The sequence below is a fragment of the Eutrigla gurnardus genome, assembly GCF_963514095.1.
Source record: "Eutrigla gurnardus genome assembly, chromosome: 7".
Taxonomy (NCBI): domain Eukaryota; kingdom Metazoa; phylum Chordata; class Actinopteri; order Perciformes; family Triglidae; genus Eutrigla; species Eutrigla gurnardus.
In genome coordinates, this window is record NC_139921.1 from 26,190,053 (window position 1) to 26,212,974 (window position 22,922).

General features: G+C 45.5%; 3 protein-coding genes across 5 annotated transcripts; 1 reads left to right on the forward strand and 2 right to left on the reverse strand.

Moving 5' to 3' along the window:
• Positions 1-230: 230 nt before the first annotated feature.
• Positions 231-8,235, reverse strand: foxo3a (forkhead box O3A). Its single transcript, XM_084013409.1, has 2 exons — positions 6,932-8,235; positions 231-2,747 (listed from the first exon to the last, which is right to left on the reverse strand). The coding sequence occupies exons 1-2, from the start codon at positions 7,475-7,477 to the stop codon at positions 1,422-1,424; spliced, it is 1,872 nt and encodes a 623-aa protein (XP_083869535.1). The 5' UTR covers positions 7,478-8,235; the 3' UTR covers positions 231-1,421.
• A 339-nt stretch (positions 8,236-8,574) lies between these two features.
• Positions 8,575-16,405, reverse strand: afg1la (AFG1 like ATPase a; the record flags this gene model as incomplete). Its single annotated transcript, XM_084013551.1, has 13 exons — positions 8,575-9,925; positions 10,869-10,979; positions 11,060-11,200; positions 11,733-11,833; positions 11,927-11,997; positions 12,086-12,168; positions 12,251-12,309; positions 12,660-12,759; positions 12,837-12,967; positions 14,086-14,187; positions 14,291-14,342; positions 15,861-16,060; positions 16,276-16,405. 13 exons carry the CDS (start codon positions 16,403-16,405, stop codon positions 9,797-9,799), a joined length of 1,410 nt encoding a protein of 469 aa, XP_083869677.1. The 3' UTR covers positions 8,575-9,796.
• Positions 16,406-17,581: 1,176 nt separating this feature from the next.
• Positions 17,582-20,711, forward strand: LOC311015904 (sex comb on midleg-like protein 4). Of its 3 annotated transcripts, none has more exons than XM_084013349.1 (8): positions 17,582-17,709; positions 18,545-18,781; positions 19,140-19,269; positions 19,392-19,592; positions 19,757-19,918; positions 19,995-20,219; positions 20,311-20,459; positions 20,579-20,711. In XM_084013349.1, exons 1-8 carry the CDS (start codon positions 17,707-17,709, stop codon positions 20,702-20,704), a joined length of 1,233 nt encoding a protein of 410 aa, XP_083869475.1. In that variant the 5' UTR covers positions 17,582-17,706; the 3' UTR covers positions 20,705-20,711. The 3 variants fall into 3 exon arrangements, with proteins under 3 accessions (XP_083869475.1, XP_083869476.1, XP_083869477.1); XM_084013350.1 differs by lacking the exon at positions 17,582-17,709 and adding an exon at positions 18,022-18,183; XM_084013351.1 differs by lacking the exon at positions 17,582-17,709 and having other exon boundaries at positions 18,296-18,781.
• The last annotated feature ends 2,211 nt before the right edge of the window (positions 20,712-22,922 follow it).

A 22,922-nucleotide genomic window follows, 5' to 3' on the forward strand; every position in this document is an offset into this window, starting at 1 on the left:
AATTTCATTTAACAAGACAAATTCAGTGAACATCGACAGTTTCCAGCTGATAAAAATGTAAACTTAAAAAAAAAAAAAACTGTGCTGATGATGATTTTGGGGGTTTTATTTGTTTTGTTGCCACTACAGCACTCTTTCCTAATATTTATACACTATATATCTTCTTATTTCCCACTTAATTAAATGCAGAAATATTTTGGCAAATATTTAAAATAATGTTTTTTTTCCCCCTCAAATGGCAAAATGGCTCCAAGTTGCTCCACAAACTCCTGTCACGGGGTTGGAGACGCTATGTGAGCCAGCACCTGCTGTAGTGCTGATAAGAACGGGGGAGGCGACCGACGCTGCTCCCTCTGCGGCGTTCTCCCCGCCAGCGTCTCCTTGTAGCACCGAGAACTCCTCCGAATGAACAAACACCAGAATACTGGAGTCGTAGTGCAGGTTGGACGTCTAAGTGTGGTTTGCTTTCAATCCAGATGAAAGAGCTACGTCATGTCCTTAATTCTGCCCTAAACTCTGCTTACTCGGCAGTATTTCCAATATTGCAGTGAATGGAAGAGGAGGGGGGGGGGGGGGGGGGGGGGTACGATGGTGAAAAGGGATCTGCAGCAGAAACACCATATTATTATCAGTTACGCACCTCTTCGGAAGGAACAGAATTCACAGTAATGTCACTAAACTCACAGGGAAAATAAAACGTTACATACAAAAACCACACAGTGTAGATGAGTTCACATCTGGATGATAACATATTAACCTCTACAGTTTGGTATTTGGTGCGTGACTGTGTGTAAATGATGGAGGGGGGAGGGGCGTTAACACTTTATTCTACATATTTTAATCCATTTAGGCTACGTCTCTCAAAGAAACTTTAAAAAAAAAAAAGCTTGTCAAGTATCCTCCACTGGAACGTAATCATGTAACATTCTCTGCAGCTTTTGTTGTTGGTTTTCTGTAAACAGGCCGTCACTCAACAGGCTGACAGCTGGTTTGGCAAAACGTCTGTTGGGTTGAACGGTGTGACGGAGGAGAGAAAGCGGGGCGGAAACACAGTTCATCTCCAGTTCCGTGTATCACGTTGTGATACTGCATGAGTGATTCCCTGAGACTAACGCGATTTGATGCTTTTCCCCCCCATTTAGTTAAAAAAAAAAAGAAAAACCCTCCTGTGTTTCCAGTCAATACTGTTCATCACACCGCCCAGGCATTGATCTTTTTTCTATTTGAAAAAGATTGTGTGTCTCAGACACTTAAAACACGGTAAACTCAACACCAAACTAATGCCTCACATTAAAAATAATGGGGGGAGAAAAAAATACTACATTAATACACTTTTACATACTTCGCTCTAGATACACAACGCAGGACAATGAACCTCAATTTACATTTCCCCCCCGCTTCTTTCCCCCATGCCGAGCCCCTCAGCTCGGCACCCAGCTGTGAGGCGAGGTCTGCTTCGAGCTGGAGAAGCTTCCTGAATTCCTTTTGGCGTTCTGGGCGGCGGTGAGGCGCGTGTCGAAGCTGAGGTCCAGGCAGTCCGCGTCCATCAGTTCGTTGCGGATGATGGAGTCCATGTCGCATTCGAGACTGCCGTTGAACACGTCGAGGTCGAGGTCGGCGGGGTAGCGGTCCTGGCCGGGCAGACCAGAGCCGAGCTGCATAGAGGCGTTCTTGCTGGGAGACTTCAGGTGCGGCTGCTTGGCGTCGGCGTGGACGGCGGTGGCGGCGGCGTCTTTGTCGCAGGTTGACAAGCCAGCTTGCCAACCAGGCACTGAAGAGCTTTGGGCCTCACCCGCGACGGCGTGGTTCGCCGCCGCGTGGTCTTTGCGGAGGAGCATGGCGTTCCGGCGGGAGTTCTGCAGGGCGATGGCGGTGCTGGCCTGCGACATCAGCGGGTCGGACTGCGTGAGCATGACGTTGCTGGGGCTGTGGGAGTCGAGGCTGAGCAGGTCCTGCAGGGTCTGGTGGTCGCTGAAGTGCGAGATGCAGGAGAACGTGGTCTGCTTGTTCTCCTGGATGGTCTGCATGGGAGACTGCCGCAGGCTCGTGATGGACGGCGGGCTGAAAAGCGGGTTGGGCCCGTAGCTGCCCGACGGGCTGCCCAGACTACTTCCTGAGCAGCTGAAGGTAAACACTGAGCTCCCCTGGCCGTTGACGCCGTTGTCTTCCTCTCCAGGAGGAGGCTGCTGGGATGCTGTGAGGCTGATGTTGTCTAAAAGGTCGTCCATCAGGTTGTCAGAGAGGCCGTCGTTGAGGTTCATGGTGCCCGCCAGGTCGGAGAGCCCCGTGGGCCCCGTGGACGGGGACATGCTGCTGGGGCTGGAGTACAGCATCGGCGAGAGGGGCGAGTCGTCGTCGGGCACCTCGTCCAGCTCCAGGTTGGCCAGGATCGGGGACAGGCGGCCGCTGAGTGTGCTGGCGTTGGAATTGGTCCGGGAGCGGAAGTCCGTCCAGGCGTCCAGCTCGTCGCTGCTGCGGGAGGTGGGACTTCCTGTCCACTTGGAGAGGCTGGAGGAGCTCTCGGAGCTGCCTTCTTGAGCTGCCTGCAGCGAGGCTTTCTTCTTGGTGGCACGTCCTCGGGCTCCTTTGATGTACTTGCTGTTGTCCATGGATACGGCCCGTCGTCGGGGAGCTTTGCCTCCTTTCCCACCTTCTGCGTTGAGCATCCACCAGGAGCTCTTTCCCGTTCCTTCATTCTGGACTTTCACAAAACGACTATGGAGAGACAGATTGTGTCGGATGGAATTCTGCAATAAAAAAAAAAAAGAATGAAAGGAATTAAATGCATTTGTAATGGAGGTTATTCTTTGAGCGAATGATAACAGGAATAAAATTACTTGAGTGCCTTTACTTTGTCAATAATGCTGATTCTGATATAATTCGATCCAAAGGCAGATTAGGACGATTAGGAGTTTTAAGCCAACAGTCTTTTATTTAACGCCTAAATCTGCAGTACACCTTTGAGCCACACGAGGGAGCCTTAACGTTTTTACTGTTCCGATAATTGGAAAAGCTTTGCATCTATTGAGGAAGATCGTGCGACAAGCTTGAAAGCTCCAGATCAGCTACTGGATGAACCTTGTGGGGTTTAGACAGTATTTAGTTATATTTCACCTTTTTCTACCAAAGAACTAACTTTGGGTTTGTTTTAAAATCTACCCGGTTGTCTGGCTGCCTGCATTTTGTCCTGTTGGACTTTTTTTTGTGGCGATGTCGACATGTTCCCAGAATTCAATAAATAACTTTCATATGAAAGGAAAGGATGAAAAAAAAACTACCAAAATAAGACCCCAGATATTATCTTTCAAGACATTACTGGAAGGGTCAGTCCACAGGCCGTAAGATTGTGATCAGAACTGATCCATTATTTTGGGTTTCAAGAAAATAATTCCACACAAAATCAAGTATGTTTGTGGGGATTTTCCCTCCAACTAAAGCTTTTCTCAATGTGAAATACTGGCCTTTAAAAACCCTTCAAGAGAAGCAGTCCGAGAAGGAAAATCACACTTTGTTTGAGCTGCTTTTAAGGTTGCCAACCACAGCATTAGAGGAAGCAGAGTTTCTACATGCAAGAATGCAGACCTCAACAACAGAACATACTCTTTGTTACTACAACAACCACAGTATTGTGAACATTGTAGTATTTTTATGTTCTGGGCTGCAAACGAAAACTTTTAACGGGTTCCAGAGTGAAAGGAAAAACGTTCCCGTTCTTCTTTGCACCTCACACTACGACCCCCGTCTGGCTCTGGCTTCCTTGGAGAAGTTCCCAACCACGTACAACATGAAACAGCTGGAGCCCGCCGAGGACCAGCCCACGCCGAGTCACGCTGCAGTCCCAAAGCCAAGCTCACTGGGAGGAGGTCCAGCATAATTCTCCCAAGCTTGAATTAACTTGAGGTCCCATTTAAATCCCTCAGAAGATTAAACTAATCAAACACTAAAGAAGCTCAAGGCACACAAACCGCAGCGAGACCCTTCACAATATGGATCCTATAAAAAAAAGCAGCTGTGAGGGGGAAGTTTCTCTGCAGCTTTGTGATGACTCAGCACAAATTCCTCTGAATGCAACGAGTCAGTGACCCACTGACATCAAACTTCCAGTAAAGCTTCAAGCCAATTAAAGGATTTGGTCGACCGGCAAACACTTTCATCACTTACAACAAAGCAAATCAACCTTCAGCTGCTACATCGCTCGCTCTCACGTTAGCTCAGAATTAGCCAACAGCCTCGTAATTAGCTTAAAGTGCCGTAACGAACACTGAAGATGTGAATCTTTAAATAAATTGTTTTTGGGAAATGCTACCACATTTTGTCTAAAGTTACCCGAGAAGCTCGATGCGACTCTCGTGTCCGTACGGTAGGTATGCAGCTACGGCCATTAGCCGGTTAGCTTATAGCACAAAAGGCTAGAAACCGCCATTATGGCTCCGTCCATCACATGAACGCTCAGTAAACATGTCGTATCTCGTGTCTTTAATCAGTAGAAACACACACAGTAAAAATGACACGTTGTGTTCAGAGCCAAGCTCGTCGTTTCCCACCCGTATCCAGTTTTGGAGCTAGCTAAGCTAAGCTAAGCTAAGCTACTATTGACGTTTAGAAGAGGCTCCCAAACAGCTGCTCACTGACGTTCTCAGAAAATGTTACGCGGTATGAATTTGTTTAGGGACTCTTTTAAACCTGGAATAAACATGCGCTAGTAATCACAGCAGCGGGGCGGTGAATTTGGGATAAACTCTAAATAAACTACAGAGTCCATGTTCTTAAAGGAACATGTGGTTCTTGGAATCAGCCAACTGGAGCTGCAGAGGACTAAAAGCCCTAACAGGCCGGCTACACTGATAATACTTCTGATTAGTTTAATTCAGGCTTCACCTTTAACCTGAACTTTGATTTCATTTCCCTTCAATGTGACATTGACCAAACAAAATCTACATCCTCCTCAGCTGGAAGGCATTTATTTCCATGTATAACCAGAAGGCTGGTTGATAATTAAAAGTAGATAAAAATCACAGATTGTTTGATCAATAGTCCAGGTGTAAATAAAACACACAGGAGGAAGAAACTCTGATTTAGATCTCTTTGATTTTGAGTTTGTATAGTTAGTAAAGGCTAAAATGTAAGGACCTCATCTATAAGTCATTATAGCAGTGACTAAATAAAAACACCACCTGTTCTGCTCAGTTCTTAAATCCAATACGACGTCATCCCCGCCATACATAAATAAACCTTTGGGACACTTCTGAGCCCGTCAGAGTGAGGTTTTTGAAGGATGTGGTGTTTTTTTATGAGTCCATAAATTGCATAGTTGCTGTACTGGATGGGTTTATATTACCGCAGCTGGGTGAAATATACCTCCTGTGTGTAGGGGTAGTTAAGGTTTACAGTAGTGTAACAGGGATCCGGACTATAAACACACATTCTTATTATACTCTGGATGGTAGAACAGTCCGTGTGGCACGTAGCAGCTGAAAGAAACATCCAGTAGGTGTTGTTGCATCCTTAAAGCTCCAGAGACGCCCGACACGCTCTGAATGCAGCACAGGTAGACAGAGTGGGAGCCATTCAGCGTTTAATAGATAAATCACAAAGAGCAACTCCTGCCACCCCCCCCCCTCCTCCCATGCAGCCACAGCAGCTCTGCAGCACCCTCCGAGCAAAGCCTCGTTCTGAGCGGGGACTGGAGCTATGCCAGTTTATCCGGAGCCAGATCCAAAGAGAAACACTGAGCTTCTCTCACACTACACATTGACCTACATAATTTATAGTCAGCTGATTGATTCTTGTGCCCGAGGCACGTGAAAAAAAAAAAAGACAGCGTGGCACACAGCAGCGGTGGGGGGGTCGGGCCGCTGCCTGGTCATCTGTATAGTTTTGTTTGGACTGACAACAGAGTGGGGATTTAACCCCCTCCCCCCCACACTAAAGGTCACTCAATGTGCGTGGAGACGTGCAACAGGTCGCAACCCTCCGGTCTCAACGATCTGAGGACGTTTGTTTGTTGCACACAGCCCCTCATGCAGATGTTCAACCTCATGACTGACTGCTAGAATGTCACAGCTGCAAAGCATCTCCAAGGAAATGCTGATGTCAGCAGATCTTTAAACCCCAACGTTAACCCTTTCCTCTGCCAGTACCCCCCCCCATGAATGAAAACCGACCTGCTAATCTCAAGTATTAACTAACCATCTGATTCTGTGCAGATTAATCGGGTTATTAGCGACAAAGCGAGGATTTTATCCTCCCGATTCCCGTCATGTCACATCATCGTGATTCGGGCTTAAAAGCACAAATCTTGACCGCTACCGTGATGTCTTTGTGCAGGAACTCCCTGGAAGTCGGACCGCACCCCCACATCCTACAGTTATGCAGGATTACAAACCTATTTCCAGAGTTTTACTACCCACCCCCATCCCATCTAAATCCTGCAAAGCTCAAAGCTTTCATCAGACTTGATTCCATGACAGATGAATTGGTTTTCCAGGCCGAACTAATCCTCAAAATCAAACTGAAGCAGGGCCCCGGTGCTGCAGTGGGTCTGAGAAGTGAAATCAACTTTGCATCGCCTGTTTTGGGTCTCAACCGTCACACCTGCCACCTTGTGTTTACTGGGGTGTGTGTGTGTGTGTGTGTGTGTGTGTGTGTGTGCTTTTGTTTCAGATACTAGTGTGTGTAGTGTGCTGCGTACACACACACTAGTATCTGCATATTTTGACAGCAACCTGGGTGCTTTTACACACACGTGCTTTGTCAGGCTTTGCCCCAAATCCTAAATATCGATTATGCATGCCTTATAATGAGCCTAAACCCACCCCGTGCACGTGTGTGTGTGTGTGTGTGTGTGTGTGTGTGTGTGTGTGTGTGTGTGTGTGTGTTTACAGGAGCACAGCGTGGTCTTTGTTGTGATGACAGCACCAGCGTGGCTCACCTTCCAGCCAGCAGAGCTATTGCTGTCGCCTTTGTCCTTGAAGTACGGCACAGACCTCACCATCCAGTCGTAGATTTGGGACAAGGTCAGCCTTTTCTCGGGGGAGCTCTCGATGGCTTGGGTAATGAGGTCTGCATAGGAGTAGTTGCCCCAGGCGTTCCTGCGGGCGGAGGACTTCCTCAAATGCTGGGAGGCAGAGCCGCCCAGAGCCGCGGCGGGGGTCTGCGCCGAGGAAGGGGAGCCGTCGGCGGCCTCCTCCTTGCAGGGGCCGCGCTGGACCGCCACGGGTCGGGAGACGGCGCCGCAGCCCAGCGCACGGGATTTCACGCCACCCCCGCCGGCGTCACCGCCGCTCTCCGCGCCGCCACCCTCGTGCTCGTCATCCTCTTCTTCGGGGATGACGTCAGTGTCATTCGCGCCGGGCTTGTCCGCACCAGACTCCGGACGCGGCAGGGGCCAAGTGCAGGAGCGCGGCCGCTTCTGGGGCTCGAAGTCCGGGTCTATCTCGACGTTCGACGGGGAGTCGTCGCGCGGCGCCTCGGCCATGTTCGCCGCAGTGTCTCGGTCTCCGCACAAAGGGTTAGAAAATCACTCGGCCCGCATTCCATCAACGTCTGCGCGCGCGGCTTCGGAGACGGTTCGTGCGCGGTGCGCGCGCGGGGGGCATGCAAGTGTCCAGCCTGGCGAGCCCGGTGCCAGCACGTGTCCGTCTGTCTGTCGTCCCCCTGCGCGAGGAGTCTATCCGCGGCGCGCGGAGCTGCTCGGGCGGCTGACCAGCGTTAACCAACCATCGCCTGCTCGCGTGCACAGCCCACACACCCCCCCCTGGCCCGCGGGCAGGGTCGGCGGAGAGTCGAGGCGGCGTTCCTTCGCAAGAACCCGCGTCCTGCGCCGCGGTCCTGCGACGCGCATGCCAGAGAAAAAAATGGAGAGAGAGTGAGAGAAAAAAAAAAAAAAAAAAAACTCCCGACCTAATGCCACCGCATCAGCTTCATCGCTCCGCACGCAGCTGCCATCTTGACCGTTTCCTTCCCCAAGTTCTTTATCATCCGAGCAGAGCTCGTCAGGCGGCGGCGGTCCAGATCGCACGAAGGCGGAGGTTGCCGTCTCAAGGCCCTGCAGCTTTCTCTACCCCCCCAAAAAATAACATAAAAACACTACTGGGGAAACGTGGCGACACTCAAATCCATCCCAGCTTTAAAAGAAACGCATAACGATGCATCCTGGCTGTACATTCGCGGCATGTTGGTCGGGCCTCCGTGTGGCCGGCAGCCCGCAAACACTTCATTCAATCCGCCGCTGCTGCAAACGAGTCCAGCCGAGAGAAGGAGAAGCTCCCGGTCCTGCCCCCCCCCACACCCCCGGAGTTAAAGCGACAGTATGAAGATTTCCGCAGGCCAGTGACGTCACTGTACGTGCACCTTCTGAAGCCGAGGCAGTCGGTGTTGGACTTAAATAATAAATGCACAAAAGCAGAAGTAGATCTGTGCAACATTAGCTCCAAAGTGGAATATTAATGTCGCCTGTGAGATGAAAGCTTAGAAGAGATTATAACGAGGATGTGAGAAACACAGAGGGCGTTACACTTTAACAATTAAATCTCATAAAAATGTCATTTTTTTTAATTAAATTGATCTTCCCACATTGTTAGGAGTTAACATACAGCAAATACATACTGAATCACACATATCTAGTAAATATTTTTAAACAATTGTGTCTAAATATACTTAAAAATACCCACCTTGTGTTCCTTTTTTTTTTAAATCTATACTCCAACCAGGATTATTATTTAACTTAATAAATATCAAGAATGGAAAATAAAAGTTTCATTAAAGAAATTAACTACGACATTTCACAATTACACAAACATCAGAAAATAATAGAAGTCTTTTCATTTGATCGTCCCATCGCCCACCCTAAAAAAAAAAACAAGTATAAACTTTCTAATACTGGAGAATAAATAGTATGTGGGCTGAATTAACGCAATTTACATGACCAAGCTGTGCATTTCCTCACTGCATTAATACGATTCACAGTTGAAGGCAGATATATCCTCCAACATGCTTTAAAAAGATCTTAAGATGTAGTTTCTGCACAGAATAACGGATTCCTTTAAATTAAATAACACCAGCAGTGTGCCTGCTCTAACAGCAAATCATCTTTGAATATTTTTCTCACTTTCACTTCCCACGCAGCCTTTTTGTTTTGTTTTTGTAAGACGACGAGTATCCTAGTGTTTAAATAGAGAAAAGATCGATGTAAAAAAGGCAAACAGTGAAACTTGAAGATGGACACATAACAATGTAGCACCCTGGCAATAATAATATAAACTAAAACACTTCCTGCGTCACACGTTTCGTTTCCTTTTTAGCCGCCGAATGAGCGGTTGTTGTTGTTCAGGGCATGAAATGTTCGGAGACGAACATTCCACATAAATCATCAGGAAAAAAACACACGGCTTTAAAATCTCCAATCAATCTGCAGCCACTGTATTTAGGCTCTGAATCATAAACAACTCATTGCGTTTTAAAAGAGAGTCCAGATTAAAACGTCTCTTAACTCTTCATGAAAGTCCTCTGGGAATTCATTTCCGAAAGCCGTCCAGCTCTCCCCCCCCACATATTTATAAAAGTAAATACACTACAGTATGTGATATGGAGTTAAAAGCAATGACACCCTCAAGTTTATCTGAAAAATAAGGATCTGTAAAGTGCAATGTCACAATAAAAGGCCTTGAGGTCTGAATAAATATCGTCTGTACAGCAGCAGCACCGGTGCTGGCTCTGTGCCGGATCCCACGAGAAGGACTATAGTGTTTATGGAGTTTGGTGCAACCTGGTCCACGTTTTCTGTTACACCTGTGATTTATTTGGTGCTTCTGTCTCCTTCCAACCAGTATTCTTCCGTCTGCATCTCCGTGAGGCGAGACACCGTCCTCTGGAAGGCGAACATTTCCTCTTCTCCACTGAAGATGGACAGACTGCTGGCTTCGTCCTGAATGAGAAATTAAACGGTAGTTGGTGGAACTCGGGATGCCGAGTCCTCCTGGTAACGAGCACTTCTTCAAATAATGACGTCAATCAAATGGCTTTACGTTTGAGATATTTAGTGTGTAAGATTAAGATTTTAAGTTTTTCCTGACATTCAGCACATTTTGGGATTTTGATCCCGATGGAACAACATTACACTTTAAAAAAATGATCTTTGGGGGCTTTTTATCAGACGGTTTTAGTAGAGAGACAACAGGAAATGAGGGTGATGCAAACAAAAGGTGGATCTGAACTGGTTCATAGTTTATAGTCTGCATTTTTTTTTTTTTTTTAACAGTTGAAATAAAAAATTAACAGACTTATAAAACTGCTGAACTCGACCTCAAAAACTGATTTCCAAGTGAAATAACATAAGTTGTCGACGCGGTGGGATGATTCACATTCTACTCCTAAAAAAATGTCAAAAATAATGCAAGTGGTGCGTAGTTTCAACATGTGGACGCTTGATTGGATACAAAAGTTAGAATTTGATTCCTGTTTGCTTATTCGTTAGTTATCAGGATTAATAGGAGATTTTGAAGTAAAATCTGAGGTTCATGGATTTATTAACAGACATTTTGGAGCATTTCTGTCTCTCTTCTTTTAGGAACTAATGATCAGATCAGATCTGTTTACTCTCAGTCCAAAATTAGTTAAAAATGACTGATTTCATTTTTTTAATTCATTTCAAGGAGGACTTACTTGATTCCAAGTAAATTAAGACTCAGCTAAAGACTAAATGAAGTGGTTAAGATGACGTTTCACTCACTGATGAACTTTCAGCTCTGCGTTTTAAGCTCCGTTCACTGACGGCCGACAGCCTAAAACCAGCTTATCGTCTACTCTGCAGCTGAAGGTCCACATCCAACATGAAAAACCGGTTTGTCCGTGCAAGCCGGAGCTCTCACCCTTTTCAGCCCCAGATCGTCCATCAGAATGTGGCTCTCGTCGTGACCGTGATCCCCGTTGTGCACGAAAATATCATCCAGTGGATGATCGGCGAGAATCACCACCCGCACCTGAAACAAGACCCAAGTTATGACAAACTCCCAAAACAAACAGCTCGTAGTTTTTTGCGTCTAAGGTGAAGCGCGCGTACCTTGTGGTCGTACAGCGCGTCCACCAGCGTGATGAGTCGCCTGGCTTGAGTTTTCTTGTTCAGCGTCAGCAGAGGAATGTGTCGAATGAAGATGGTGTCGAACAGCCGGGACATCTCCAGGTAGTCGCTGGCCCCTAACGGCTGAAACGCTTACATTCAAACACTGGATTCTCACTTACAGCTTGTGTGCATCAAGCCGGGAAAAGCTCGATACACTGGTTTCTGAACCATTTTCATTTCCTGGGTTTTAATTAAAGAAACCACACTTTGTCTAAAAAATGCTAGAAACCTGGGACTTTATGGCTTTGTGTTTATTTGTTGATTTCTTTGGATTGCTTCAGCCGCCGTAGAGGCGCCTGTGAGTCAGTCAGGCAACGCAACCGAGAACTGTTCAGACCGGTTTAACCTGGTTTTAAATTCTGGTTGATTTCACAAAAAGTCACCACGCGACACAATCTGTAAGTCAATAAGGGTCAATCTGAAATTCCTGGGAAAGCTTCAAACGGTTTGTCCACTTATGAATGCTGCTTTGATGTCCTTATCTTAGAGTACTTTTCAACAATGGACAATCAACACATCAAGAACACGCAGACAATCGGGTGCCGTTGCTAACCGACAACACCGCTTGGATCACACAACATGCATTTAAAAAAAAGAACCCTGAGAGACTTACTCGATCACACAGCTCCTCAAACGTACAGTCTGCGACGGTCCCGCAGGCTTTGTTCAGAACAACTCTGCGGTTGTGAACGTTCAGAACTCTTGGTCGCGTTACTGTGGAGGAAACCGGCGAGCAAGTTCACCGTGTGACACAGAAAAAAAAAACATTTCACACATCAGCTGCAGAACAACGTCATGTCCACTTACTGTCATTTTGCTTAAACGCCAGCTCGTCGAACATCTTGTCGAGTGTCGCTTCTACGTCCGGCTCACTGGAGCTGCAGCACAAAGACACAAAACATGCTTTTCGTCAGATCAACCGTAGCGTCGGAGGCGACGGATTCTGGTTCCGACTGGATTTCTCACAGGAAGTAGAGTTTCCCCGCGGATGGTCTGTTCCGTCTGCGGTAATCTATCCCAGAATCCAGCCGGAGAGTTTGGCAATATCTCTGCACGTGAGAAAACAAACCATAAACGACTGTGCATCCTACACTTTTTTAAAAGAAATCTGATGCGTCTCCTCTTTCTTACCTGCAACACGGCGATGAACGGCACAAAGTTGACTCTCTGCAGCCCGTTTTTATACAAATCTGAGGGGAAATAACGAGCCGTGAGTTGTTCTTTCACTTCTGCTATTTACACTTAAATGCGGTCGGATTTTAAAAAATATACATCGTTGACAATCTTCAATACAATAGGGGTGATTTTGTAACGTATTAAGTACGTTAGGTTTATAATTATGAGATTTAAGATTTATGATATATTCATTTCAACTCGTGTCACATAGCATCAACCGATAGCTGCAACCGATAAATACATGCGACGACTGCAAAGTCAGGAATGGATGTCAATCGCAAACCTTTGGATTGAAGACAGAAGCCAGATTTTAGTGGCTTCAGTGTTTTATTAGTGAGAAAGAGAACACGTTTCTGTTTCTCACCTTCAGGGGGACGATTAGACGTAGCCACGACGACGACACCTTTCAGGAACAGATTCTCAAAGAGCTGCTTGAGAATCATGGCGTCGGCGATATCAGTCACCTGAAATGTGTCACCGTTTAAGGTTAAAGGTTACAGACACAGAGGAATACTGCAGCATGTGATGTAGAAACATTCACCTGAAACTCATCAAAGCACAGCAGACAAGCTTCCTCGCTGATCTCCTCGGCAACTGGAGCAATGGGGTCATAGGATTTGGCCATTTTCCCTGCTTTCCTCTTTGGCATGCTCTGTTTCAGTCGATGGATCCCTAAACAGCAAAGAAGAAAAAAAAGAGTGAAAATGAGTCTTGGCTCTGTAAGATTGAGTACAAATTAATACACATGAATACCAGAAAGTGCTGAGCTCAAGATAACACAAACTGGAAAACACAAACCACCATTTTTAATAAATAACTTTCACAAAATGTACAGAATAAATAACTTTATAAAAGAATAATACTCAAAAACATTTAATACTGGACTCATTTAAAGTGCTTTATCAGCGATAATAGAAACATATCTACATTACAACACGTAAGCAGTGCTTTAAATGCAACAAAACCAACGTGCGGCGGCTAAAACAGGAAATATGAGCTTCTTTCAACGACCACAGGACTGCCTCGTCCTACAGACTTTGAATATAGGGTTTTGAGAAGTGTTCATGTCACACCAGTAATGAAACTTCACCCAAACTGAAACAGATCCTCTCAAGACAGTATAGAAGATAGATTTTTTACTTTACTTTAAACTGTGGAATGTGAAGTAAAGCCGATTGTAAAATAGACCAGGCTGGTGACGCCTGCTAGAATTATAAAATCACGCATATTCCCCCTGCAAAGAGCTGCCGAATCTGTGGGTTTTCTGTAACCACCGACAGGTGATTTCATTAATTTTATTAACGATGAATGAATAGGATGAGTCCAAGAGACAGGGTTGCTTTTTGGTGGACAGCAAAATGACAATATATCCGAGGGAAAGCTGTGTGACAGGTGAGGCAGGATGTCAGTTGGATTACGAATATGTGACAAGAATGAAGAAATGTAAGATTAGAGGGCGTGGGTTGATATATTCTTGCCTCATTACAACAAAACATGCGCTTACTTAGATGCAACACATGTTTCTGTAAATCTATTTGACCATGTGAGGGAAATGTAGATCCTGGTGTGAATGACATTTTTCTTTTTAAATCTCCCAATGTAACAAACAGCCTCAGCAGCCGGGAGAACACCATCCACTCTTTAGATGCAGGACGCCTCGTCCACCTTGGACTTCTTCATTCACACATTCATTGGTAGCTTGACTCAAAAGTTGAAGATGTATTTGCCCCCTAGTGGCTGTTAGGAGCAAGTGAAGTCAGACGTGACAAACTATGAACACTAGTACTCACTTTTGTGCACGTCCAACATGAAACCGTGGAAATGAACCCTCTTTTTCTTTTCAGTCTCAACGTATGAATAAAACATGTCCATCACCATCGTTTTTCCTGTGCCTGAAACAAAAACACAGCGTGTGAATTAAAAGGGAAAAGTTTAAACACAAAATGTGAGACAAGCAATCGATGTCTGAAACTCCGTGGCCCATCTCTCTCTTACCTACATCACCGTAGATGTAGTAACCATTCGGAGCCTTCCGCTGCGTGAAAAACTGAAAGACAAAAAAATATATATATATACAGTATATATATATATATAAACATCTACAGCAGAACACTGAATTAAGTGACTTTAACATGTGTTGGATTCACAAATAAGAGTTCAGTAAACCAACAAGTTTCAAGTTTGTGGTCAAAGATTTCAGAGATGCAAAACAGTATAAAAAAAATACATGAATGAAATGGAATATATCTTAAATAGAATATAAAACATACGTACTGTCAGACAGGTATTGTACGAGAGAGAGACAGACAGACAGACAGACAGACAGACAGACAGAGATACAGACAGACGGACAGACAGATAGATATAGACAGACAGACAGACAGACAGACAGACAGATAGATATAGACAGACAGACAGAGAGATACAGACAGACAGATAGATATAGACAGAAAGACAGACAGACAGAGAGATACAGACAGACAGATAGATAGATATAGACAGAAAGACAGACAGACAGATAGACACACAGACAGACAGATAGACAGACAGACATAGAGATACAAACAGACAGACAGACAGATAGATATAGACAGAAAGACAGACAGACAGACAGATAGACATAGACAGAAAGACAGACAGACAGAGAGATACAGACAGACAGACAGACAGACAGACAGACAGACAGATAGATATAGACAGAAAGACAGACAGACAGAGAGATACAGACAGACAGACAGACAGACAGATAGATAGATATAGACAGACAGACAGATAGATAGATATAGACAGAAAGACAGACAGACAGAGAGATACAGACAGACAGACAGACAGACAGACAGATAGATAGATATAGACAGAAAGACAGACAGACGGAGAGATACAGACAGACAGATAGATAGATATAGACAGAAAGACAGACAGACAGACAGACAGACAGACAGACAGACAGACAGATATAGACAGACAGACAGATAGACACACAGACATAGAGATACAAACAGACAGACAGACAGATAGATATAGACAGACAGACAGACAGACAGACAGACAGACAGACAGACAGACAGACAGACAGACAGACAGATAGATATAGACAGAAAGACAGACAGACAGACAGACAGACAGACAGACAGACAGACAGACAGATAGACATAGACAGAAAGACAGACAGACAGAGAGAGAGATACAGACAGATAGATAGACAGACAGATAGATAGATACAGACAGACAGACAGACAGACAGACAGACAGACAGACAGACAGATAGACAGACAGATAGACAGAGAGATACATACAGACAGATAGATAGACAGACAGATAGATATAGACAGACAGACAGACAGACAGACAGACAGACAGATAGATAGATATAGAGACAGTAATAACAGGATGTAGAGTGTAATGCACACTAACAGATGTTATTGTGATGGCATGCCAGCTTATTTACAGGCAGTAACATTTAAATAAACACGTGACGTGATGTTAGTAAAGAAAGGAAGTAAAACAAGGAGCCTGAGGTTAATTCAGAAGTATTAGGTTCCGGTAAATAACAACATGAAGTGACCTTGGAGAAGAACGACGTCGGCGTGTTGCTGTATCCTCGGAGTGTTTGGTGGAGCCGGTCCAGGGTCTGCAGCACCGCCTTCTGGTGCTCGTCCTCCCGCAGGGTCCCGTCCCGGATCAGGCCGGCGTAGTGGTCCAGGGGGCTGCGGAACCCGGCGGCGCTGCTCTCCTCCTCCGCCCGCTGGGCTTTCACCGAGTAACCTTCGTGTCAACCACAACCGCGTTAGCCAGCTAGCTACGTGTGTACAAGGCTAGCAGGGACGGCTACTCCGACAGTTAACAGTCAAACAGAGACAGTTTGTCCAGATATTTAAAGTCGTGTCAGGATAAATAAAGACAACATGCTGTAGGGCAAACAAGCTGGGTGGGGTTTCAAACTCGTCTCCATCACTGTCAGCAGGAACAGCCCGCCTCACCTCGTCCGCTGACGTCCGCCAGAGACCTCCGCAGCCTCCAGGGAGAACACGGCTCCGTCAGGACCCTCTGAACGCCCCGCAGAGCCGAGGGGGGCATCCTCACCCACAGCGCCGCGATGCCCGCCGCCATCTTGCTGTCAAACGCCTTCAATAGAACTTTATTAACAACCGCGTTGACAAAACAGAAGCGTGTATATCGCTGTCGGCCAGCAGGGGGCGAAGTTCCATTCTGTCCAGAATCCTGGTTTTAATATTTTTTGTATTTTAATCCCAAAATTTGCTGAAATCCTTAGTGGATTGATCAATTCGACGATCCACGAATTAATCAGCACGCTTTTGAATCAGTTATGAAACAAATATGGCAACATTTCTATGGTTCCAGCTTGTTGAAAGCAAGGATTGATGGTAAACTGAATATCTTTGGATTTTACACTTTGTCAGAGAATAGAAGACATTTGAAGACCGTGAGCTACAGGCAAAAAAAATGTTTTACTATTTCTTTATTCCAAACAAAAAAGAACACATAATATAGATGCATGCCTTTACCCACTATACTGAAATACTCAGATGTATGAAGAGGAACAGGAATATGCCATGGCGTTGACTTAGAACATATACACCTGTCATGAAATACCTAAAATGACCTTTTGAGTTTCATTTGGCAGAAATGTGGATTGCAGAGAAACCGCAGATATGCAAATCAGGGAAATTAAAATCCAGTGTTTACTGTTGTTCTTTCAGCTCTTAAATCATTATCTCTTGTGATGAGGGAGAACTGCAGTTTGAATAATACATCTATGGTTGCAAATAATCACATGGCATCACATTTGAGAAGCAAATATTTGGCATTCATGCCTTGAAAAAATGACTGAATTGATCATCAAAACAATTTCATTATCAACGATTATTTTTCTTTCGGTTGATTATCTATGAATCGTTTGAATATATAATTCCTTTATATGAATCTAAAAGCTGCAGACATACAAGGAGACATTCAGACTTTTATGACAAATATTCTCATTAAAAATAAAAAGGCAGAAACTCTGTCGTCAGTCTAATTATTCAGACAAAAAACATGGCAGACAACCGGCAGGGTGTTACAGGGGCTTACAGGCTTGTTGCCATGACAACAGAGGAGCCCTTCTCCCCCCCTCTCTCTCTCTCTCTCTCTCTCTCTCTCCGTCTCTCTTTAATGCACACACACACTCACACACATGCACACACACTGTCACTCTCTCTCTCTCTCTCTCTCTCTCTCTCTGTCTGTCTCTGTTGTACACACACACACACACACACACACACACACACACACACACACACACATTTAAATATACAGTATTACACTGGAATCTGCCTTGCTTTGTCATCCGTCCCCAGGAAAAACATAGAAAACCCAGCAGGGAGCGCAGGGACACTCCACATCTGTTTTGGATGGTGAGTGCCGGCTGACCGGTTATTGTTTGTTTACATACTCTGTCCTTTTGACATTTAAAACAGGAGACGTCTTTGGAGGTATGAAACGCACTTTGTTTGCTCTTTGCTGCATGAGACGGATATATGTCAAATGTTTGTGTTCTCGCTCTTTTTTTTTTTTTTAAAGATCAGGGTGGAAGCTGTCATCGTAATGGTAATTCATGGCTGGGTAGCCATGGTGAAGTCAATTCCCCCCTCCCTCTGCCACTGCTGAATGCATTAGTCTAATGAGATGTCTGCAGCCTGTGTGCCGAGCAGCAGCCGCAGCAGCAGCAGTGTGTTAACCCAAAAGGGGACGAGGAAAAAGCCACACAGAGCGAGAGCAGGATGGCTTTCCCTTCATTGTTAGGGATTTAGCTTTAAAACCACCTCTAGGTTCCTGGGATTTAAGACAAAAGGGCTTGGCTCCTGGGCTTTCACAATAGAAGACAGCAGGTAATAGACACCCCCTCCTCTCTCGGGTTTATCAGTGTGTTATCAGTGCAGGATGGAGGTGCTGTTTCCTCCACGGCTCATGCATGGATGCCTCTTGTGTTGTTTGCTTATCATGGTGCTCTGCTAAATGCTGCTCCTGCTCACCGCACTGCTCAGCTGAGCATTCTGCAGCCTCTTCGTATGTTAGATGTTGCTGTTGTTCACCTTTGCCAAGCTATGCAGCTTTCACTGAGCTTCCTCTCCAGAATGATGCTAATTGCTGAGATGTGTAGTAGCTGAGGATCAGTGTGGGAGGAAAGTGCATGTCTCTGTGCATTTCTATACGATTTGAGCTCAGTGGTTGTTTTCCTTTGTCTCCCAGCTCCAAATGAGTGTACCTGCAGCGACGGCACAGAAATCAGACAGCAACAACAGTGACATGCAATCAGCTGCAGTGGCTCCCTCCTTCCTCCCCAGCCAGTCGGGGAAGATCCCGGGCAGGAAGAGAGGGAGACCCCCGCTCCGCAATGTCGCCAAGATGGATTTTCCAAACCGTTACCCCGAGTCGCTGCCTCCACTCAAAGTGCCAAAGAAGAGGGGGAGAAAGCCAGGCTTCAAGGTCAGCCACACGAGGGGGGAACCGGGGGGATGAGCTGTGTTGTGTGTGTGTGTGTGTGTGTGTGTGTGTGTGTGTGTGGATGCAGTGTGTTTAAAAATGCATGTGTACACAGAAAGACACAGACACACCGGCTCCATGCCCTTCACAGTTGTGGGACCCCAGTGACACATTTGAGGCTTTGCTCTGCTGTAGTCAAGGGAAATATTTGTCAAAATTGGAAGTCATTATTGTAAATATGTTGTTTGTTTTATTCATAAATGAATGAGTTTTATACTGGTAGGCTGTTTGTTCCACCTTTCTGCACGATTCAGTAACAATGGAATAAATGCAGCATTGCAACCACTTTCTTGTCCTGCAGCTCAAACCCAGGATGGTGATGACACCGTTGGCCATCTCTCCCCCCAGCAGCACCCCTGAGCCCGACATGAGCTCCATTCCCCAGGATGCTGCCACCATCCCCCACTCTGCCACGCCCCAGGTGCTTACAGGTAGGACATTAAACCCGCGTAAGAAGCACTAATGTACCTTTTGTCTTCACAATCCAGTCCCAATATGCCTACAGGACGCATGCAGATCAGTAAGAGAATGCTTATTGTTTCCCCTCCGCCAGTCTGTATCTACATCAACAAGCAGGCCAACACGGGCCCCAACCTGGACAGGAAGAAGATCCAGCAGCTCCCCGACCACTTTGGACCCGACAGGCCCTCCGTGGTCCTGCAGCAGGCCGTCCAAGGCTGCATCGACAGCGCCTTCCAGCAGAAAACCGTGTTCACTCTGCTCACGCAAGGCTACGGGGGAGAAAAAATATCAGGTGTTGTACAAAGACCTCCCTCAGGTGTTGCTTTCTATTTGTTATGTGTTTTTTACCCGAGGTACACTGAGTAGCAAACATGCATCAGTGAAGGTTTAATGACCTCATTTCTAAACTTGGATGTTGTTTCAAGTGGCCCCGTCGTTGTGTTTTCGCCCTTCCAGCCACGTTTGACGGGAAGCAGCACCTCCTCAGCCTCCCCGTGGTGAACAGCATCGACTATGTGCTCCGTTTCCTGAAGAAGCTCTGCCGCAGCTTGCACTGTGAAAACCTCTTCAGCGATCAGCCCATCACCCAACACAGCGGCGGCTCCTACCATTCAGACGGTAACTTGGAAAGTGCGTCCGATGGAACGCTGCTGTTAACCAATGATTCAAGCTCACTCTGTGATCTTGCCTTCAGCTGAAACGTCCATGGCCGAGGACTACCATTTAGACCAGAGCGACGGCAAGCGCTACGCCTTGGACCCCGCCGATTCTGCCTTCGGCTCCATCAGCTCGTCCTACTCGCCGAAGAACTCCTACGGGTTTCGCTCGTCGCAGCAGTTCTCCAGCGGCTCGGCCTCCATGAGTATGTGCAGGCAGTCTTCCACCAGCCCGAACGCCTTCCCAGAGAGCAACAGGACAGGTTAGAAGCCACGGAAACATCAAACCAAGAGGCCCTCGGTGTTTAGTTCTCTAGGGTGTGGAAGTAAAGCACCTTCCCTTTGTTCTTCCAGGAGGTTATAATGCTCCGTCAGAGTCCCAGGAGTCCAAGGCTCCACCCAACAAGGACCCATCCAGCTGGTCTGTGGAAGACGTGGTCTGGTTCATCAGAGATGCAGACCCCCAGGCTCTCGGTCCTCACGCAGACGTCTTTAGGAAACACGTGAGTTGGTTTTCCGTTGTGTTCTTGGACTCATTTAATGAACGTCCGGTGTAACATCATCTCGTCCCGGTCATTTCCCGCTCATTTGACGCCGGCTTCTTCTCTCCTCTTTCTGTCAGGAGATCGACGGAAACGCTCTGTTGCTCCTGAAAAGCGACATGATCATGAAGTACCTCGGGCTGAAGCTGGGGCCGGCCTTGAAGCTTTGCTACCACATCGACAAACTAAAGCAGAATAAGTTCTGAAAACCTTCGACGGTATATTTTCCCCTCCTTGAATCCAACAATTCAGTTGAGAAGAGTCTCCGGGTCTGTCAGCCAATGGGAAGAAAGGAGGAAGTGAGATGCGTCACGTTCTTCTTTTCTGTCAAATGATACGAGAACACTTCTACGGTTAAATAAAATTCCAAAGAGTGTTTGAGTATTATTGCAGATATCACTTCAGTCTTTTATGAAGACATTTAAACATGAGCGCACGTAGTGTCTAACTTAATGATATTAACATCATTGATGATCATCTCTCTAACCATTTTCGGTAATTTAGCATTTATTTCACAGCTAACGCACACTTAAAAGCATACGGTGTAGCTAGTTTAGTCACCAGCTAGTCGCTAACTGTGCTAACAATGCTGTTTGGTGCTAAGTAGTTAGTGTACAGCTGGTCTTTAGAGATTTTTCGAGCCACTTAAATTCTAGACTGCTAAACGTAGTGATACGCCTCATACCACACTCTTTTCCTATTGGCTCAAAGACCCTAGTGATAGTCACAAATCCCTCCCCCTTTCTCTCTCTGCTCTTACTTACTTACTTTATCTACTTTGGGCTCATATTTTGAAATGCATCCTTCATGCAAATGTCAACATAATGTAATCAGTGACAGGAGGTCGGTGCAAGAAAGTGTTTGCCTTCATGAGCAGCACACACACACACACACACACACACACACACACACACACACACACACACACACACACACACACACATATGAGGAAATATATATACATGTTGATCATCTGTCAAGACATGGATAGCAGGCAGAAACACTTTATACCTTGGTCAGATCTCACTGAGCTCCTGTTTACCAAGCTGACCACACATCCAGAACTGAGAACGCATTAAATACTACGTTGCTTTTCGATTGAGAGATTTAAAAAAATCATTTTGATACTATTTTTTCACATTAATGTGTAAGAAAAAAAGTAATGTTTCCATTGGATTTTTCATTCTTTTTTTTCTTCTTATAATTGATTTGAATATTTAAAAACAAAACACTATAACCTAAACAAAGTATAACCCACATAGAAAGAAAGTAGCTCTCTCCTCAGTATATATAATGGAAAAATGGGAGCATCGTAAACGTGATATATTTATGTTTCAATATGCAAGATTGTTACACGCCAGTTATCTCCATAGGCTCTTCATGTGTGCTCATAAGGACGTTTTTTCTAAACGCATATGTTTCTATGTTTTTATCAGGCATCAGTGTCGATACGGACAGCTGTCGAAACACTTGACACCTAAATGTTACGGTGATAACAGCCATGTAAATGGGTATATAATATAATATTGCTTTTGTATGCCACTTTTGGTGTACAGTATGCATCCTTTTTTAAATCAATTAACCTTTGTAAGTGAACGCTGCTGTAAAGATATTACATGTAAGCCATGCCTAGTGAGATCAAGATGAGGTGTTTTATTTAAAAAGACAACAATAAAACTACAATCTATGATTAAGAGTTTTTGGAGAACACTGAGTGGATCAGTACTGTATAGTATACAGTATGCTGGTGCTAAAGTTCTATATGTATTTAACTGTTTGCTTTTGTGTTTGTGAGATCATATGTGTATGCTGTACTGTATGTGAGCATTAAATTAAGAAATCGAGTAAATCAGAGATTTGTGTGTGAGGCAGATGTTTTATTTCCCCCCCCATGTTTCTTTATTTTCTGATCCAATAGGCTGCAGCTGCGTTTGAGGCTATCGCTTGTTTTTTTTTACCTACATTTAAATGGATCCAGATTTGGATGTGGGTCCACACGTCTGAGACTTATTTTGGCCAGGAGACTCATCTGTGCTGCGACACGCATGATTTAACAAAGGTGACCTATATCTGCGGCTCCAAAAGCGGTGTCCTCCAGGGGTCCTTATCGGGCCTCTCAAGGGGTCCTCGTATATCAGGAGCAGACTCGCTTCTTTACTACCGACTGCAGATTAGCATCACGTGTTTCGCTCCTGTCATCCAACATTATATAATTCTAGTACAACTCACTCCTGACAGCAGAGCTTCGGAGGTGTGGAAGAAAAACTCGTTCTGTGGCTGGTTCAGATGAGCTTGGATCACTGTCAGTGGAGAAAGAAGTTCACAAGAAGCTGTCCAGAGTGGATTCTTGGCCAGATTTATTTTAAGTTACAGGAAGCAGGAGGAGAAATCTGTGGTTGGGAAAGACGTTCAATTCACATGTGT

Coding starts and splice junctions, on each gene's coding strand:
- foxo3a (XM_084013409.1), bottom strand. CDS start 7,477: ATGGCCGAGGCGCCGCGCGACGACTCCCCGTCGAACGTCGAGATAGAC. Junction 2,748..6,931: donor ATAGCTCTGCTGGCTGGAAG/GTGAGCCACGCT, acceptor TTTTTATTGCAG/AATTCCATCCGACACAATCT.
- LOC311015904 (XM_084013349.1), top strand. Junction 19,270..19,391: donor CACGCCCCAGGTGCTTACAG/GTAGGACATTAA, acceptor CCCCTCCGCCAG/TCTGTATCTACATCAACAAG. Junction 19,919..19,994: donor CGGCTCCTACCATTCAGACG/GTAACTTGGAAA, acceptor TCTTGCCTTCAG/CTGAAACGTCCATGGCCGAG.